Raw genomic sequence first — 20,419 nt, forward strand, 5'->3', positions numbered from 1 at the left:
CAGGGTGGGCTATCAGTGGCACGGTGCACGAGCAGCGGACAGGGCTGAGTACGTTCCTCCTGGGGTTGCTCAGGGTTTAGTTGTGCTCTTAAATATGAATATCACGGCATGCTGCGTTAGGAAGCTAGATGCGTTGCTTGCAAAGCACTCATAGCTTCAAAGCCGTTTTTCTGGCAAAGTTTCTCCTATGTGATAAATACCCCTGCAAAACCGTAGCAGGAAAAGCCCATCATGAAGTAGCTGAGCCCGTCCAGAGCGCCGTGCCCGGCCGGGGGTCAGGCTATTGAGACCTTTGCTGGCACACGTGTTGGTGCAGGCACCACCCGTACATCACTGCGAGTGATGCTGGAAGAATTTCTTCTGCCAAACTGGGGTTTTGCTTAAAGCTGTGTTTGGGTGGAAGTGACTTCTACTGGTGCGCAAACGTGTGCATCTTAACCCAAGTGAAACTTGTGTGAAATTGTGTATAAATGTCGGAGAATCCTTCCACTGCCTTAGAAACCTCACTGCCAGAGCAGCTTTTAAGTGTCCTTTAGGAGAGGAGAACCAGACAGTGAAATAGAAGAGTTTGAACATCACTTTCAAAAAGAAGTCACTGAGTGCAAAGGTTGTACAAAAACCTGGACTTGTAAAAACTCAGTGTGCGTGTGTGTGTAAGCTCAGAGCACGCAGGGAAGCCTGCTTGCCACTCTGGACAATTTGCCACTGTATATTTTTGGGAGCTGCTATCAGGAAGGTGTTTTTGGGACCTCCTATCAGAAAGGTGTTTTGTTTGTTTGTTTTCTTGTTTATTTTTCTTCCCAGTATCAGTTGGCTTTGTCTTTGATGAATTAGTAATACTTGAGGTATGCAGAAGCCAGGTATAGATGGGAGCGTAATATTATCCAGAATTTTATGGTGTAGCTTATTGACTTTGGGGGAACTGCTCTGACAAAGGCATTTTTCTCCACAGAAAAGTCTCCATCTGGTTTAGGAACCTTTCTGGAACATTTGTTTCTTGTATAACCTCTGTGGGAAGTAACATGAATGTAAAATGATAGCGCTGTCCTGTCTCTTCAGGTGAGAGAGCTGATTACCCCACGTTGAATTTTCCTTAGGGCCTCTGCAGTGGCTTCTTTGTCTTCCCCCTGATTTATAGGTTTGGGGGAGAAGAAGTGAGGTGGGAGGCGCGGGAGCTGCTGGAAGGGGGTTTGTGGTGTGCAGGGAGGAGGATCTGCTTGGGGCTGCCCCAGGACCTGAGATGGAGGGTGACTTAAAACCTACTGGTTTGGGGATGTATTTTCACAGCTTTTGTGAGAGCATTTTCCATTTAACTCAGCACAGATGTGAATGATAAAACATAAATCGAAGATTAATGTACACCATCTTGGCGTGTGAAAGGTTCAATTATAGGCAGAGCATGCAGAATAATGGAAAATACGTTTGAGTGATTGTTCAGTTAATATCATTTGCAATGAATTATTCACAACAATTTGTTCACCCCCACTCTTATTGTAATAATTTTCATTCCTTCATTTGCTCAGCGTTTGAAACTGCTTCCCACAACTTGTAATGAAGTATATCCACGCATCCAGCCCCTTCTCTCCACCTCCCCCCGCCTACACGCCACGAAGGACAGATTTTAAAGAGCTCAGCATTTTAGGCACTGAGCTCTCTTTAAGAAGTTAATCATAAGTGTCAGAGTGGAGTTAATCAGAAGTGTTGAAGTGGAGGCTGCTGCCTGCTGATTGCTCAGATGTGACCCATAAAAGCCCATTTTGCAGGCCGCAGTGACCTCAACCCTTTAAGCTGGCAGCGATTTGGCTGCTAACCACTGAAGCCCTTCCTGCTGCGCTGGCTGAGCCGCGGCGTTCAGCAGCGTCCATGCGAGTGGTGTGCTGAGGCTTTCACCAGCAGAAGGCGATCAGCTGCTGCTGGGTGATCGCTCTGCATCCCTGGAGCGTATCCTTCCTGCCTGGATGGCCTCACTGGTGCTGGGCTGCGGGAGGAGGAGGAGTTGAGCTTCACAGCCAGGTGCGTGGCACCGGCAGCCTCGAAGAGAAGCCCTTTGCTCGCTCAGGTCCCTGCCTCTTGCGCTGTGCTACAAACAACGGAGGGGATCGGGTGCAGCGCTGGAACTGGTGGGTTGTCTTCCAGCACTGCAAAGCATCACAGCTGTGCTCCCCTTTCTTCAGGCACTGGAAAACCCGCAAATGCACACGGCTCCTACAGCCGGGTCTGTTCTTACCGGTCACACGGGAGGGAAGTTTTTAAGCCAGGTCGCTGTAGGGTGGTTGGCAGGGGGACGAAGATGTCCGTGTCCTCCCTCCGTGTCCCTCTGCAGCCTGTCTGGAGCACGGGCAGTGGGCGAGCACTCAGTGCAACGTCCCTCTGGCTTTGGAGGAAGGAGCCAGGACTCGCTGCTGCCCAGCTTTGTGCTCCCACTGCTGCGCCTCTCGATGCCAACTTTACTTTAGGGCGAGTTGGCAAGGAGTCTGGCCTCTTATCCAAGCAGTGTCCTCATGAAATCATTGGCACCCCATCCATAACTCGCTTTATTACCTTTTGGGGCTTTTTTTGGTGTCTCTTGGCCATCGGTCTCTGGTGTGTTGGGATGTAGAGGGAAATGTTTTGCAGGCAGTGGTGAGCAGGTCCCGAGGGCAGGTGGGAGCCATGGTGTACAGCCAAGACGAGGGCTGCTGCAGGGGTCAGTGGAGAATTCAAAGCTGCTTTAGGGTAAGACAAATCCTTGTCTGATTCTTAACCCTTTAAGGACTCTCACTAGCTCTGTCAAGCCGTGACCACAAAGCCTTCAGCACAAAACCCCAAACACCATAACGAGCTGGGATTTATGCTTTTGCATCTTCCCCATGGAGAGACAGCACTCGCAAGGTCGATCCGCCAGCATCTACTTGTCCAAATCTCCATAATCAGGCGAAACGTGATTATGGGGCTGCTTGTCATTAGGACACAATGGCTCTTAAATGGCCCGGATTGAATTAAAGCCTTAATGGCAGAGCATCCAAAGTAAATAACAGGCGACCAGATCCGCTGGGGGTGACGTGCCTATCGGTCAGCCCCGATGAGAGCAGAGCTCAGGCCGGGCAGCAGCAGCCGGAGGAGCGCAGCCATTGGGGTGGGTGTGCTGCCTGGAGGAGCTCAGCACCTTGGCTGCCGGCACGCACGCGAGTGCCGGGGGAGCCGGGGGCTTCCTGCACTGGCCTCCGAGCTGGAAAAAAAACGGCATGCTTTGGACTCGCCGCGGTGAGGGGGTTTTGCCGCGGTGTGGGGCGAGTTTTGTTCTTCGCTGTCTTTCCCTTTTTTGTACCGGTTTTACCCAGCAGGTGTCAATGCATTCAGGTTGTTTCCAGATAAGGGAAATGCCAGCGTTTGGTGAAATGATGCCGTGATGGGAAGTGCCTTACTCCACTTCTGTCTGCGTTTGCCTCCCTTTTTGCCGACATCAGGCCGGTGGTGTCCAAACAAAATCCCACTTTGCTTCCAAGTTGACTTTCTTGCAAGTGTGCTTTCCACCTCTCTTGAACAAAGCTTCATAAATCAACATCAGTGTGCTCCTGGACATGTTTTCCAGCGAGAAAGTCCCCCAGGTCCCACACTGGCTGCCAGGAGCTGCTCTGCTCCCAGTTTCCCCCGGCTGTACTGGGAGGGAGCTCCTTCTGCCCGCAGTGGGCATCGGCACCTGCGGGTGCTTTGGGAGTGGCCGGCCCTGCAGTCGTTCCTGATTGCCAGCTCTGATGTTTATTGCCCGTTTAGCTTCGTTACTGCTCCTTATTTTGCAGCTCTGGTTTCGCTCAGTGGTTGTATCCTTGCCAACAAATCAGGTGGGGCTGGAATATGTCGCTGCGCTGGCCCCAAGGAAATGACTGTGAAGCTCTGGCTTATGCCTGTGCTGGCAGTGACAGCTGAGGTGGGAAAAGCATTAGGTAGGAAAACATCTGGAGAAAAAGCAGGGAATGAGAAAGCAAGCACCAGAAGACAGGTATGGATCACCAAGACCTGTCAATGAATTTGATTTCATTGGATTGCAAGTTCCTGCTATTGCTATTCGATTGCTTCCTCTGCCAGCCTTATCGCTATTACCCCACAGAAGAGCTGCACCCCAGAGCAAACTTCATCTTTTGCCTGGAGGCTAATGGCTTTTTATGTGTTCCCCAAATTTGCATTTTAATGGAATAAAACTTATCCTTTCCCCCCAAAGCAGCAATTTAAAAGTTAAGCCTCTGGAAAGCTTTCCTCAAATACCCACCCATTCATGTGAAGTGTCCAAAGCAACCCTGGTGTATTTTAGATGTGCCATGAGTGACTGGGCTTCCTGTACCACACCGGTAACTTCTCGAGGCAGGACCTCATCTTCCCGCGGTGCGATCTCTCCTGCGGCCGTAGCTCAGGACCTAAAAGTCACCGATCGCCTCGGAGCTCTCCTGGGCTGCAGCGTGCAGAGGTCGCTCTCGGCTGTCACTAAGCAAAAGAAGAAAACGTAAATTGCTCCAGCACTGCCCTGTGGAAATGATGGCTGTCATAAAGCCTCCTTTGAAAGGAGGCAGGGGGGAAAACTGTGTGCTGCTGCTCCCTGCTGGATAAAGCCAGCAGGGCTGCTCCGCTGACACCGCTGCCTGGGGCTTGTGCACAGGAGGTGCCAGCTCTGACCGTCCTCTCCTCTCTTCCTTCCTTGCAGTGTGCTACTTGCTGAAGAGCAACATCAGCCCCGACCTGTGCAATGAAGACGGACTAACCGCACTGCATCAGGTGAGGCACAACAGGCAGAACGCTCCCTGTTTCATCTCCTCGCTCAGTGAAAACAGGGAAGCTTTGCCACATTGTGCTGGGGAGTGAGCCGAGATAAAACCCGTCTCGTGCTGTACACAAGGCTTTGTTCCATGCTGGTAAGGGCTCAGGAATTGGGGCTGGGTTTCAGGCACGAACACCGACATTGCTCACACTCTATAATCTTTATGGGGCTGGGCGGTAAACTCTTAAAGCAGGTTAACTCACACTGAGAGACTATGGCAACCTTACAAGGTTTGGAAGAGGCTTAGATAAATGATGCCCAAGGTGTTTGAAGAGCTCTCTGTAGGCTGTGTGACCTCATGGTCAGCGCGAGGGGCAGCAGCAGATCTGCAGGAAAACACAGGGCTGCTGTCCTGGGGTGCCAGCCTGCGTCCTTCCTCAGAGCCTCCGTGCTGCCAGGGTTTTTTGTTCTTCCCACGGCCCTGTCCCCACGCCACCTCGTGAGCCCAGATGCTCAGTGCCAAAGCCTCAGGACTGTCCCCGTGGCAGTCCCATGGGGCTCCCCGTGCCTGGCAGCCAGCGCCTCCGCCAAAAACAACAGCGTAGTTGTGGAGTTCGCTCCGAGGGTGGAACGGGGACACGCGGCTTTCTCTCCGTTTGTCCCCGCTGTAAATGCTCCCATTGACTTGGCATTTTGGATTCCTCTGCAAGTCGCTTTCTGTCTTCAAAGCCGGGTGGATGCTTACTTGAAAAGGCAAAGCGGCTCCTAGAAGAGCAAAAGCTCCTGCCACCTCCTCTCCAAAGCGATGCTGTTCTGCACACAGAGAAACGCAGGCAGCTGGTGCTGCTGGCAGCCTCTTTGCTTCCACCACCAGCTGCTGGAGCTGTGAAAGGCTTTGCCAACTAAAGGATCAGTTTTTGTAAAGGTGCATTTGGGGGCTGAGGTGGAAGCTTTGACTTCATGAGAATTAATTGTATCCCTGAACAGAGAGAAGCTGCCAAACGAACACAAATGCCCATTAGCAGTGGCTTCCAGTGAAGGATGCAGCTTTTGCTTCTGGGATAACTTGGCTATCTGACAGGCATGATTTTAGCCTCACTTCCACATATAAATAGTAAACAGAAATAGGAATGCACAAAGGGTCCTTGTCACTCGGCTGCCGAGGTGCTTGCTGTGGGTGTGCTTCGGCCCCTGTACAAGCCTGCAGTGCAGCGCTGGGCCACGAGGCTCCAGCGTGGGCAGACCACAAAGGGGCTTTCTGCACAAGGACCGATCTTATTTTAGTGTCCCATACACATGTTCATATCAAGAAGTGAGCACGAGGTGGGTCAAAGAGCAAATCCCACCTTCCCCAAAGGAAGCAGTCGAGGCCCTTCTTGGTGTGAGTGCATGGGGGATGCCGATTTTTCCAGGAAATGAAAGATGCCCCATGAAGCACTTCATATTGTTGGGAATCCAGCTTGCATCTCTTCAGATAACTATGGTAGGTAGCGTGAGCTGCTTAGAAGTTTTTTATTCATCGCATGCCAGCGCGTGGGATTTTCCCTAAGAAAAGGGAATGTCAGCTTGTCAGCTCCTCCCTCGGTATGCAGCTATGCTGGTTACCTTGAATTTCTGCTCTGTTTGCTCTTGAATATGGAAGACCCAGTGAAGCAGCAGCTGTGTGCATATTTGCTGATGTTCCCCTCCTGCTTCTGCCCCAAACCAGAAGGCCCTGCAGAACACCAGTGACCTTCAGTCCACCATGTGGGTGTTCTGCATGGTGCCTTTCTGGCCTGGTTGTGTTGAACTTGGTGTTTTACGCTGTTGGAGAGGCTTGCTGCCAAATACCGCAGCATAAAGTAGGTCCCCGTGTCCAGGTACCGTGGTACAACTGAGCAGGTGTGAGCCCTCACCTTCCCAAAGTAAAAAGCAAACCGAAACAATCTGTCTACATCTCTTCCTCACCAGTGCTGCATAGACAACTATGAAGAGATAGTCAAGCTTCTCCTCAACCACGGGGCCAACGTCAACGCCAAGGACAACGAGCTGTGGACTCCCTTGCACGCAGCAGCTACGTGTGGTCATATCAACCTGGTGAAGATCCTCATCCAGCAGTAGGTGGCTTGTTGTGTCTGCCCCTTTCTGCAAGTCTGATTTAACCCGCAGCTTCTGCGGGTGGGAACTGGGACTGCTTGCCACCTCTCGGTGGTGGTTCCTGCCTGCTCTCAGGCTGTTCGTGGGACTCCTTCCTACGTGGGGGAAGAGGAGGTGGAGGAGGAAGAGCAGAAAGGTTGAGGAGATGCAATAAAAACCCAGGTGGCCCGACTCAGTTTCAGGAAGCCGCTCAGGACTGGGCCGAAATTTGCCCATTTTGCCTTGTGTCCTGGTGTGTACGTGCCTGTGTTTGTGCTCGTTGAACTGTGCTTGCTGGATGGGTAGAAATAGGAGCAGCCAGCACAACCTACTCTCAGGCTTTTAAACACAACTTCAGGTCTTCCAGCCACAGTCAGAGAGACACCAATGCAGGAGGACAGCAGGTTCATATGGCTTGAATACTTGGGTGAACTTTTTGACCTGCCTTACTGGCTCTTAATTAGTGACCAGATAGCTGCTCACAATGCGTTTGTTCCCCAGCGGTGTGACACAGGGCGCTCGCCCTGGACCTTCCCCTTGCCTTTTCAAGGGCCACAAAGCTCGTGTCTTCGCTGGGCCCGCTGGCAAGGAGGAAGAGGAAAGATGCGTTTTGAGCCATACTATGCGCAGCTTTTAATGAGCACCTGCTGGAGCAGACAGTCCTGACTGCACATGGAGGCCTCTCCTCCATTTGCCAGGGTGACGGTGGAGAGGGCAAAATGTGTTTTGGGGTTTTACCGTGCTGCTTTGCACAGCGGAGCCTGTGACCTCTCCCTGAGGGCCTCTTCTCCCTGCAGTGCTGCCATCTGGGACACTAGCATGGAACTTTTTGTCCTTCTTTCTTGACTTACAATGAAGGAAGTGAGGCAGAGGGTGCAGGCATGGTGTCATGATCCCATGCTCAGAAAGAGTCTTCCACTGGACTTTTGAGGAAGGGGTGATTTGTTTGCTATGATGAAAGTCGTCCTTTGGAGCAGGTCTCACATACCAAATGGCTGGTTAAACACTGCCATGGGAGGCAGTGGTACTGGTGGTGGCACCTGGAGCCCTGGGAGACCATCAGAGGTGGCAGCCCACAAGAGATGTTCAGTTCCTTGCTTTTTTATTTGCTGATTAAACTAACACTGGAACATTGCAAGTGTGAATTTCAATGCAGTTTGCTCTGCTCGGGCAGAGAGAGGGGAAAAAAAGTAAAGGAACAGGAGTGTAAATGCAAGTGGATGTTGTCTGCCATCTTGCCGAGGTAGAGCAGAGGTCAGCTGAGGACTACTTAACAGCTAGCTAAAATGGCAAAGCTCAGAAGGTGCTGGAAATTCTTTTACCGTGTGAGAATATTAGGTTAGTGAACAATATAACTGGCTATTTGCCTTCCAAATAGTACCTCCTGGAGGTGATACAGAGGCTTAGAGAAGTGCTTTTGGAAAATCAAATGGAAAAATTCACCAGTTGCCAGAAATTTTATTGTTACTATTTTATTTTTTATTTTTGCCAGTGTGCCCTTGGTTAGGTGGAAGGCTCCCTCCACCATTCACCCTGTATCTTCCACAACTTCTCCGGTCCTTGTGAACTTTTTGTTCAAGGGCTGCCACCTGCCCAGATAACAAGCACCTGGTAGTTGCTTGGCACTGATATCCAGAAATTCAGCAAATAAATCACTTCTATCACTGAGAAGCTGCTGGTCTGTCCAGTGCCAGGACGAGTGCTAGGACCAGGAGAGGACAGGAACGGCTCAGTGGCTTGTGTCCCCCCACAGCCCACGAAGGAGGTGCTGCCTTTCATCCGCTTTTGGAACTTGTCTTCCCCACTCATAGCTCCATGGCTTTGTTTTAAATCTATATTGTCTAACAAATCTTGGTGACATTTGGGCAACCATGAAACCCCAGCTGCTTTTTGCCAAACGTTTATCCCAGTGTTTGGCACTGTCTGCTCTAGGATATTACGGGAATCCTTTCTCGTGTGACACCTTTTTCCCCTTGCAGTGGAGCAGACTTGCTGGCAGTAAACGCGGATGGCAACATGCCGTACGACCTCTGTGAAGACGAGCCAACCCTGGATGTCATCGAGACTTGCATGGCCTATCAGGGTAAGGAGACTGAGAACATGTAGAATTCAAAAGGGGGCCAATGTAGTACTTAAAATGACCTTCTCAGCTCTTGATTTCCCTCTTGAGAGAAGCGGAGAGCTTCTGCCTGGCATAATGTTTTGGAACTGTCTAGTTTCTCTGATTCCTAATTTATGGTGAAGTCCCCTCAGCCTCTGGAAAGAATGTGAGGGCAAATCAACAAGGAATCATGAGTATAATTGTACTCAACCAGTGGAGACAAAGATCCTTTCCAACTCTTCAACTGGAATTTTAACAGGAATTACACAGGAAAAAATCAATGAGATGCGGGCTGCCCCGGAGCAGGTCATGATCTGTGACATTCATGACATACTTGCGACTGGACAAGACCTGAACAGGACTGATGCCCAGGGTGCTACGCTGGTGAGTGAAACTGCCACGGCTTAGCTTCTGCCTTCCTTTAGCCTGTGGGTTACGAAACCTGCCCTGTGGCAGGAGGTTATACAAAATCAACACCTACAAGGAGGGAGGAAGCTGTCTGGATCTTTTCCTCTGTTTTAGTATCGTCACGTAGGAACGGGCTCTGTCCGTGAGTACAGCTGACATAACTTAGTGCCTAACCCTGAGCTTTCTGAAGCAAATCCCTTGTTGCTGTGACCTCCGCCACTTGTCCCACGGGTCGGGTCCTGCAGTAAGGCTGCTGAGCCCCCGTGTCCCATCTGACAGTGGTTGGTACCAGCAATTTCCACAGAAAGGTTCAAAATATCCTGCGATGAGGATATAAATTTATACATATAATACTTGTTAAATGGCTTATATATTAAAAAAATGAAGCAGGTGTATTGGCTTCCCTTTCTGTATCACCCCCACCTTGCTTGTAGAGGCTCTAGCTGTGAAACTACCTTCCAGTCCTGGAAAACTGTTAACTGTTTTAACAACTCTCAGCATCAGATTCAAGCTTGCATTTGCTTGTCGGACTGCTTCTGAGCATTAACTGATTCCTTGTTAAATCATACGACCTCTAGAGGAAATGACCCCATGCCATAAAATTTATGTAGAAATTAATTGAACTGCCAGAAAGCATCAGAATTTATTTCCAGATGAGGTTTTAACTTCATGGGGTAGAATCCATGCGGAAAATTTTGAAAAGACGCTTTTGTGCTCCTCTTTAGCACAGCTGAAGTAGAATGAGCTCTGAATGAAGCTCATACCTTCAGAATGGCGTACAGGTCAATGGCGTGCTCAGAGAGGCAGCAGCAGACAGCAATTATGAAAATCCTCAGACACATGAGGGGTCATGGTGGAGTACAGGAGACTATTATTCATGTCTCCAAAGTGATGGGTGTAGTTGGAGGCCAGTATCTGAAAAATCAGATTTCTTTAACTAGAAGTCGCCATGGATTTAAATGTTTCTGATTTTCAAATGGTGAAAGCAATCATAGAATGAGTGGAAGTGCACTTGCACAAAGGGAGTCCTGACTAAAGCATGCTCAACATTTCATCAAAAAATCACATCCACAGAACTTAGTGGGGAAGAGGAGATGTTTTCTGGTGTGAGGGATGTAGAGTTCACATTAGATGTTCTCCCTGGCAGGTTGGCACTTCAATGGTGCTGTTTGCTTGCTGATTGGGGAGCACTTAGGAGCCCTGATTTAAAACTTGAAAACATTACTTTTTAAGCCATATATGTAAGAGATCTTAAGCACTGTTGAGCACTTTCCTCTCCCAGCAGAATTGCATGCAGGTGATGCTGAGTGTCAGTAACAGGACCAACCTGCTTTTGACCTGATGGAAATGCATCTGCCAAATGCCCAACGTGCCACCTGTCTGAATCTAGAGTCAGACATCATCCAGGAAATTCCACTGAAGCTCAGTGTAAAAAAATGTTTATGGTCCTTGCAGGTGGTTCATGCCCTGTTCCTTGTCTCCTAGTTGCATATAGCCGCAGCCAATGGGTACCTGCATGCAGCTGAAGTCCTTCTTGACCAGGGGGCAAGCCTGGATGTTAAGGACTGGGACGGCTGGGAACCTCTTCATGCGGCGGCCTTCTGGGGACAGGTAAGGATTTTGTTGCAAAACTCGTGTACGAGGGTGACATTCCTTTCTGCCTGTACAAACAAGCAATCCGTACTAGGGCTGGACTTGCTGGATGGTGTCAGATGAGATCCACAGGGCTCCAAAAAGAAGCTCTTGCTGAGAAAGCTCAGTAAGAGTATGTCTGTGCAGTTGAATGGTGGGAGCTATACTTAACATCACACATGTACCAGAAAGATGTGAGGCAAGTTGAGCATGCATCCTATTGCTTCTTGTCATCTTCCAACTTTTCAGTTTGAGGTGGAAAACGATTTCCTAAAATACCTCTGTTAACTGGGTTTTCTTTCTGTTTCTTTAGATGCAGATGGCTGAGTTGCTTGTGTCCCATGGGGCTAGCTTGAGTGCCAGGACATCTTTGGATGAGATGCCAATAGGTGGGTTTACTAATCTTAAATAACGAGATCAAAGTCATTAAGAAAATCCTTTAGAAGCTTTTGCCTCTAAGCCTGCTGGAGTCTTCAGATGGTGTTTTCAGAAGCGTTAACACTTCATTTTTCAGGTGTCTAGAATCAAAGTTATAAGGACTTTAACAGGGATTGAAGTTTTAAAGAGCCGACTTTGTTACTCCTGAAAATGCTTCTTCCTGCTCATAAAAAGAAGGGAGAATGAATTTCTCGAGCACCAAGGTTTTGTCTTGTCTGTCCACACTCATGTCATCCCTCTATTCCCGTGCTTTGGAGTCTCCCTGCTCTTGCATTATGGTCTTAGACCTGGCTTACCCCACAGCAGCGGGGTTTGGTGTACCACTTCTAAAGCGGAGTGCAGCCCTAAAACTTGTGTCTCTCTAGTTCTGCCTTGGTGCAATGAAGTGCTGTAACCTATCAGGGTTGGAGAGGGAAGAGAAAACACACAAGTCCTGGAACAGATTGGAAGTAAAAATGCCAGTGTTAGCATCTGACCATGTCTATTATTATCTTGTGCCACATTTTCTTTTGGCAAAAGGTTTTCTAAGCATTAAGGTTTTGGCATTAAGGTTTTCTTAATTGCAAAATCTGTGCATCCTCATTTTTTTCCAGGATATTTTTACAAGGATGGAAGTTCTCATCTTCTACCCTGACCTGCTCTGCCTTTGTCTGGTCTTAAGTTCTGGAGACTTAAGTAAAAATGCTATAACCAGGGGAGGTGCAGTCTGGTAATTACGGAAATTTCTTTTCCTCACACCTTGAAGTGTTGAGACACTGGTCAATATATCTTTCACCCTGTCACAGGTAAAGGCAAAGCATACTGCTAGAGATGGGACAAAACCTAGCTGAACAGCTGGATCATCGCAAAGCTGAGCCACTGTCACAGTGAGCAGCTCTTGTTTTCTGATCCCACTTAGGTGTCCAAACCACTGTGCCTCCTGCAGTTTGTTTGGAGATAAATGTGTCTAAGCATATTTTGCTTAAATTTCCTTTCTCCTCCTGGCGTTTTGAGTTGTATGTACTAGGAAGACACAGGTAGTACCACGCTGCGAATGGTACCATGTGTGAATGGTCTGACTAACGGCCTGGTTTATGTGCCCCATAGATCTCTGTGAAGAAGAGGAATTCAAAGTCTTACTTCTGGAGCTGAAACACAAGCATGACGTGATCATGAAGTCGCAGATGAGGCACAAATCCTCCCTGAGCCGAAGGACCTCCAGCACCGGCAGCCGTGGGTGAGTGCCTTGTTCCCCGCAGGTCACCCGGCGCCTTTGCTTGGCCACCCAGGTGTGACCACCGAGCACCCTGCGGTCAGCGCGCAGAGAACGAGCCCGTCTGTCCTTTCGGAGCACACTCTGAAAGGCAGAAACTGGCTGTCAGTGGAAGGCAGAGCTCCTCTGGCGAGGGATTCTTTAGAGCTGCCCTGAACAGAGCCAGGTGGTGAGGATTTACCCTGCTGGACTGTTGGTAGCTGGGACTGAGAATCAGCGCTTCAGATGGATTAACTTGAGCTTCTTGACAGCTTTAATGAGGAAGGTGGAGGGGAAGGGGAATGAAGAGCAATAAATTCTCATGGCCAAGATACTGTGTTCAGACACTTTGCAAATGCCTTTATAAGACCTTTGCTAGACATCAAAGCAGTCCTGCAGACCACAGAACTCCCTTATCTCACGGGCCCTTTCCCTCTGTATTTACTCCCCTGGCAGAGTAGATCCATGAGGTGAGCTGTGTGAGATCTAACCCACATTTGCAGTACTACTTTAAAACTCCTTAAAATTCCTCCCACCTTTAATATCCACACTAGTGCCTTTGTCTGCTTTGCGTGGGTGCCAGGAAACTAAATTCACGTTACATTCCAGTGGGAGATGCCTTGAAGCACGAGGAGAAGGTGAGAGGAGTTAGAGGGTAAGATGTTCCATATCCTGCTCACAGCTTTGATGCTCTTTCCCTGTGTCCCACAGGAAGGTGGTGAGGAGGGCCAGCCTGTCGGACCGCACAAACCTTTACAGGAAGGAGTGCGAGAAAGAGGCCATCGTCTGGCAGCAGCTGGGGGCTGCAGAAGAAGGAAGGAATTCGGGTCTCATTGGAGAAATGGGGGAGACTCGGTCTGACCAGGAGAATACAGACCCTGTAAGGAATCTCAGTTGTTTTAAAGAGTTTCAGAGGAGGGTGGGTAGTGCAGGCTCAATAGCAGTGGGTGCCCTGGGGTGGGATGTGGCTGAAAAATTTGTAATCATTTATTATTTATTTATGATTTATTATCCATCAGATTTAAGCAAAAGACCAAATTCTCATTTAGTATAAACAGGAATATCTCACTACAGTGGAAAGGCTGTTTGGGATTTACAGCTGCTTAAATAGGTTTGAGATATGACCCTAGTGAACCAGAGTGTTCAGAAAAAATAGCAGTTAGTTATGACACATGCATTTCTCTGTAGAGCTAACAAACAGGTAGTCACAAAGGAATTTCTATATTGCTTTGCAGTTACTTGTTTTTAATTGAGTAATTGTCATGTTCTATTAACATGCATATCACTCAATCTATATTTTTTTTTTCTGAGTCCTTCTGTGCTAAAATTTCTGTGTTTCTGGCTGGGAGCAGCCCCTGGTTGGGACTCACAGCATTATAGGGTCCTGTTGGTGGGTGAATTTGATGTTTTTGCTGCAGTACCTCCGGCTGAAAGGCTGAGTGTGAGCTGACTTAGGAAGTTGTCACAGGGATGAACTGTACGTGGAGAATGGGGGAAGATGCTCTTCTTTAATGTCTTCTTGTTACAGAATTCAGTGCTGGAGAACTCTGCCCTCCTTCCAGAGTTAGCAAACAAGAGCACCCAGTGTGACTCCGAAATCCCCCTCCAGAACGGACTCATGGCATCGGCCAGCACGTACCAGTACACCTTCTCCAACGGGGACATCTGGAGCATGCACGCTGACCCCGACGGCAGCCCAGGCCACGTGCTGCCCTACGGCAACCCCGGGCTCCCCGACACGCAGCAGTTCTGGGGCGCCTACAAGGAGCACAGCCACCAGACGCTCTCAGAACTGAAGCGGCAGCGGGCTGCGGCCAAGCTCCTCAACCACCCCTTCCTCAGCACCCACTTCGGCAGCGGCATGGGAGGAGTTGCCGAAAACGGGGGCGAGGCCAAGTCGCACCTAATCGGATCCAGGACTTCTCCCTACAGCTCCAATGGGACCTCGGTGTATTACACGGTGTCCAGTGGTGAGCCACCCCTCTTGAAATTCAAAGCTCCCATGGAGGAAATGGAAGAGAAGGTGCATGGGTGCTGCAGAATTTCCTAGTCTTACCTGCTACTTGCCCCAGAGGAAACGAGAAGTGGGTGGGCTGGTTGGATCTATCACTGTGGCCAGGTTGTTGGCGTTCCACGGGGAGGATCTGGTTACGGACATCCTGACTGTGTCGGCCTCGTTCATCTTGAATTGTACTTTACCCTGCCAATTACTTCCATTGAAGTTGAATGAGTAATGCAGGTGGAGCAAGGCTCTCAGGAGAGGAAGGGATATGCATCGGTAGGATGTAAAAGGGGATGCCCATGTCTTTCCCCCTGGGGAAGAAAGTATGAGCTGCTTCCCCATCCTTGAGGAGTCATGGGATGGCTTGGAAAGAAGAAATGATCGGAATTAAAATATATTTGCATCTGAGCCTCTTGCTGCAAGCCACCACGCTTCTGGAGGGTGACAGTTCAGACCTGAATTTTCTCTCTTGAGTGATGCACATATCCCGGAGGGGTGGTCAGCCCCAACACAAGGTTTGCACGAGTGGACAGAGCTGTTTTCCCTGCAGCTGGATCCTGCGTCTACAGGGGCTGAGCAACAAGCAAGCGTGGATGCTGCGCCTGCTTTAGGAAGTTTGCAAGGTATTGTCTCCTTGCAGTGCCAGCTCACCATCAGAAACTGTGCGCTGGCTGGGTCCTGCTCTGCTCATGTGAACTCGTCATGCAGACTGCCATCAGGTTTTAAGCAGAACTCTGCCTGGAACAGGCTTCACTCGACAGGCTTTAAAACCGGTGTTGCAATAAGGGGCCCTGGCAATAGAATTTTACTGCAATAAAATACTGACAAAGGTCTATATTGGGATAAGTAATTTAAAACACTTATTTGTACTATTTAGACTTTAATTTGTTTAAAACTGAAAAGACTTCTGCTGATCTCACTTTCTTATTGATTCTGTTTACTCTGTATGCTCAACACAGATACTTGGGGCGGTGTGCTTTGTGTTCGGATTTTTCTGGATTTCCAGAACCACAGGGCTTGGGAGGGAAGAGGAGGAAAGGCTTGCCTGCACTAACCTAGAAAGGTGTGAAAATGTTTCTAACCTCCCTAGATGTTACGACACTTAGGTTAACCTGCAGTCTTTGGCTGATGAATAACTGTTAAGTCATTGCTTTGGTAGTCGAACACTGCAGCAGGACAGGAGACTTTTTGGCTTTTTCCTGCTCCCGTGATGAAATCATCACCATCAGTAGCTGTCAGAATGGGGCTTAACTGCCTCTGTGTGCAAGGGCACCCAGCACCACGCCGTACTCAGCAAAGTCTCTCTGCTGTAGAGAGTTTGGTGCACCAACACCACTGCTTTGATGTAGTTCACGTAGCTCTGACGTACCTGAGAAACTCCTGCATGGTATAACAGGGGGGTTTGGCACTGGTGTTTCAGCAAGTCACGTTTTTTGTGTACCTGGGTGAGGTTGAAAGGAAAGTGCCCCATGGGAGCCAGCTCCGAGGAACTGGCTACAGCTGAGCTAACAAGTTGCATCTGCAGAAATAACTGTAAATGTTCAAACCTTTTTCTGCACAGGGGCTATCCCACAGGTAACTATCTCTATGAGTATGTCATCTTGGGCAGCTGAAATCCCAGACTGCAAACACACACCTGCTTGGGGCTCTGTAAGCCATCGGTGGATTAAATCACGCTGGCGGCAGTGTAATTGTGTTTCAGCCGAGCAACAGAAAATGCAGCTTCCACCCGTCATCCTTTTAGCTGGCAGCTGTTAGACATCAGTATTGCACTTCACTCGTACGCTTCCCCTCTGGGAATCCCCACAGCCTTGCCTTTTTCTAGGCCATAAAAAGTTGGCTGAGGCTGCCAGTGAGCATAAGCCGCTACCCTCTGCTCGCCAGCAGCCAGAAGCATCCTTCACTCTCCATGTGCAGAGTTTTGGGCAGCTCCACGGAGGGAGGGAAGGCTCTCTCCTTTGCTCCCAGCGCAGCCGTGGCAGCGTGCCCTGAGGTCTGGCCTCTCGCTGGGGCTGGCTGTGTAATGTCACAGGGCCACGGGCCTGTTCAGGAACGAATTGGGAAATGGTAGCAGTCAGTCTGCTTATTTATTTATTTATTTTGCAGCCTCCCTTCAGTTAAGGGGTTTCTGCGTTTGTTCTGAAACAGAGAAGTTGGGCTTTTTCTGACACAGAGCCAGTAGCTTGTGCTGCCCTGTTTGTGGCTAATGTGCCGGCTCCAGCTCTCCCTCTGTTCCTGGAATGCATAGTATAAATATAAGACTAGAAAATACTTCTTGTGCTTAACCTTAAGGGAAATTAAAAGACTATCCAGTAGAAAGAAGATGATTTAGTAACTGGACAGACTTTACAGCATCTGTGTATAGTTAATAGGGGATCTTCTGCTTACCTAGAGAAAATTTATCTGGGATAAAACCAAGCGTAGCCTGGGTGTTACTGAGTGGGGGAAGATGATTCCAGATGCCCCTGCTCTCCCATGGTGCTGGGATTGCCTCCTCACATCCAAACCCACGAGCATTCTGGACTCAGTATAGCAAATGTTGGTGCTGTTACCCACTCGGTAGTAAGTGGTGCAAGATTTGGCCCTGCTGATGCCTTCCCTCCCAGAGGTAGGTGGAGTGGGGCCATTTTCCTTCCCAGAGCAATTTTGTGCTATCGAGTGTACTGAATGCTACGTAGCTCCACGCACATGAAAAGGAGGCAGCTGGATGCAATGGTGTTAAGTAGTTAGAGGCTTGCTTTCACTGGGAGCTACTGATACAGCAAAGCTGTAGGACGCCAGTCCACATTAGACAAATAGCGTTGAGTTCATTGGTACCTCACTTTGGTTATGTGTGAAGCCCCAGAAATTCATTATTCTAGCTGTGATTTGAGCAAAACAACAATTGATTTACTATCAGGAGAAAAAGGCTACAGGTTCTAGATTATAAAGCATCCATTAATTGGACTTTGCATTGTAATTGTAAATTGGCCATAATACAGCTCTTCTGGTGTTAGCACTAACATGTCCTCTGAAGGCAAGTGCTGTCTGATCAAATGTAATCATTTCTCATTCAGAGGAGAGAATCGGTAATTGATAAATATCCCAGGATTTATGTCACAGCCAAGCCAAGTATTTATCTTCCACTCCACAGAATGCATCAGAGTGGGACTTGGGAAGACAGCTGAAGAGTGACCTAAAACGGATTCATGCTTTTGTATTGGTGACATTTCAGATGTAACAGTCACTGCCCACGGGGCACTGGCAAATAAGCTCAGGGAAGGAGCTGATAATTTATGCTGCCTGAAGAGCTGTTGGTTGGAGGTCTGGAATGAGCGGTTCAGTACAGCGGGTATTCAGCCTGCTTCTAAAGTGCTGTAGAGACAAACAGGCTTTGGGGGGAGCAATGAAAACGTAGATGTTCTTGTACACGCATTGTAGGAGCCTACCTCTAGGAACAGGGCTTTTCATTGTAAAATTTAGCAATGTTACAATAATAGTGCTCTCAATTATCTGTGCATTTTAATAAGACCATCCCAGTGGAAAGCTCTCGAGTACATAGCAGAAGGCACCTTGGCTAATTCACTGGATCTTCATTTTGCTAAAAAGCTGTAGAAACTGTGAATCGTATTGTGACTGGCGTATCAAGCACTTGGCTTATTAGAGGAAGACTTGGGGGTTTTACACCGTACTCAGTGACTCTAGGTTCTATAAAGCTCTACGTACAGATTGAAGGTCAGATCAGAGTCCCACTTCCATCGGCTGTAAGCCGAAGGTTGTAGTTGGCGCAGGCTACACAAAGATCTGAGAACACGGGTGTGCTGACAGGCCTGCTGTAGGCAAAGCTGCACATGGGAGTAACTTTTCTGCTTGCAAAATCTTCCAAAGTGCTAGTCGTAGTGTTTATAGCAAACTAACTAGTTATTGAGAGCAGCTTTACTTCCCGTGTTGAAAGACTTTATTTAGATGCAAAAAAAGTGTCTCAAAATAGCGTATCTGCTTTACTGAACTCCACCAGGAAAGTCCCAGCAATGAAATATTAGTTAAGGGCTTCAGTACCATTGCTGGGATCTGTTTGGCTTCAGACCCAGGTCTGTACTTCATGTACCCAGTGATGCGATTTTATCTCAGTTAGCCTCACTTCTGTGGTGCTCCAGAATCTTAAAACCCTCCTGGTTTTGGTAAGAACTGACTCCAGCTGATGCGATTCTGCACCATATTGTAGGCATGGTCGGGGAATGACATGGTTGAGGAATTCCTGGTAGGGGAGGAGAAGAGCATGGCAGGGCAATAGCAATAACGAATCAGTCCGATATGCAGTGGAGGCAGTGAGTTCTCTAGTACACTGAGCGAGTCTTATTTCATGGGGCTGCAGGTGAAAGCACTTATAATCTCCCAATGGCATAAACTCTGTTCGGTGTCCTTTTGCTTTAATCTTGGGCTTCTGTTAACTTTAATCATCTATGCTGAAACAAAATTGGCAATACCATGAAATAGGAATATCTTAACAGAGAAAGCAAGAGCACTGGTCTGTAGTGAGCCACAGATTTACTGTTGTGTACCTGCTGGAAGGTGTCCTCCCTATGTCTGGATATTTCTGTGCCTTATCACACTTGCTAAAATTAATTTGGTTTCTGGTCTCTGGAACATTTGCAGTGACTATGCTGTGCCGTTCTTTATTGCAAGAGGAAAGCAGTTCAGAGCATGTAGGATTCTGCAATTTTCATTCTTTCATTTCTCTCATGATCACCATTTCTAAACACAGAGAATGGAAATGATCAGGATCTTCATTCTAATTTAACAAATCTTGTTGACCTACTCAGTTATAGCAGTTCTCCACAGACAGAGTCCAGAAGATACTTTGAGTAGCAAGGTCTAGCCTCTTACCACAGAACAGAGTTAATATTTGGAATTTAGTTTTGTTTTGTCTGTGGCTGTACAACAGAATTCGTTGTTCCTGGTTGTTCTTCAGCTTTATTCTGCTGTTTTGATGTTGGCCATGCTGGTAATGGACTTGTCAGTGGCCCCGCATGATTCGAGTACCACTGGGTTCTTCAGGCAACATCTGCCATGGCAAAAATAGGGCCCGGAATATTTTGCTGTATTTCAGCTGCGGAAGCTGTGGTAGAGGAGACAGTGCTCAAGAGACCTGTTCCAAATCTACACCAATACAATTGTCTCCACCTGACCGGGACATACGGGTTTTAAAATGGTGCAAATGCAGCCTTAGCATTGCCACCTCGGCACGCTCAGCCTGTGGATTGCGGTGTTGGCGTCCCGAGGGGGGACGAGGGAACTACGGCAGCGTTGGCAGCCCTTGTACAGCTCGGTGCGACTGCTGCGTGTACAGGATGTAACACACGATGGCAAGCCTTCTGCAATAATTCGTAATTCCATCGATCAGTAGTAAATGATGTACAAATAAAACCTGATGAAATGTATTTTATGTGAAAAAAATAATGTAAGAACTGTATATTGTATTAGCAGCTTTGTGTATAAAATGGCATTTTGGCAATCAGAGTCTAATATATTTAAAACTTTTTTTTAAAAAAAGGATATTTGATATTGTATGGAACTGACTTTATTGCTACTGTAAGTATGAAAAGGTGGTTTCTTAACATGTTGAAGCAATGCATAAAATCATAAATTGTATGTAAAACCCATGCCAAAAGGGTATGTCTGACAGTATTAGTACCTGACTTGTGTCTTTAATAGAGATTGAATTTTTTAATTTAAAAATTATATTAAATTTCTTTTAATAATACAGAAAAGCCCGCGGGTTTT

The 20,419-nt window shown here is 48.1% G+C and overlaps 1 protein-coding gene across 7 annotated transcripts in view; it reads left to right on the forward strand.

Moving 5' to 3' along the window:
• The window catches only part of PPP1R16B (protein phosphatase 1 regulatory subunit 16B), a 63,456-nt gene extending 43,050 nt beyond the window's left edge, over positions 1–20,406 (forward strand). For 5 of the 7 annotated variants that reach the window (XM_080557532.1, XM_080557531.1, XM_080557535.1 and 2 more), the window contains exons 3-11: positions 4,676–4,746; positions 6,680–6,825; positions 8,824–8,927; positions 9,205–9,329; positions 10,839–10,964; positions 11,299–11,374; positions 12,510–12,639; positions 13,366–13,534; positions 14,183–20,406. In XM_080557532.1, the coding sequence (XP_080413658.1) occupies positions 4,676–4,746; positions 6,680–6,825; positions 8,824–8,927; positions 9,205–9,329; positions 10,839–10,964; positions 11,299–11,374; positions 12,510–12,639; positions 13,366–13,534; positions 14,183–14,704 (1,469 nt within the window). In that variant the 3' untranslated portion in view covers positions 14,705–20,406. The remainder of the gene's footprint in view (positions 1–4,675; positions 4,747–6,679; positions 6,826–8,823; positions 8,928–9,204; positions 9,330–10,838; positions 10,965–11,298; positions 11,375–12,509; positions 12,640–13,365; positions 13,535–14,182) is intronic. The other 2 variants (XR_013939851.1, XM_080557536.1) reach the window with 2 other exon arrangements.
• Positions 20,407–20,419: the final 13 nt, after the last annotated feature.

Source organism: Anser brachyrhynchus, assembly GCF_964034855.1.
Source record: "Anser brachyrhynchus genome assembly, chromosome: 16".
Lineage (NCBI taxonomy): Eukaryota > Metazoa > Chordata > Aves > Anseriformes > Anatidae > Anser > Anser brachyrhynchus.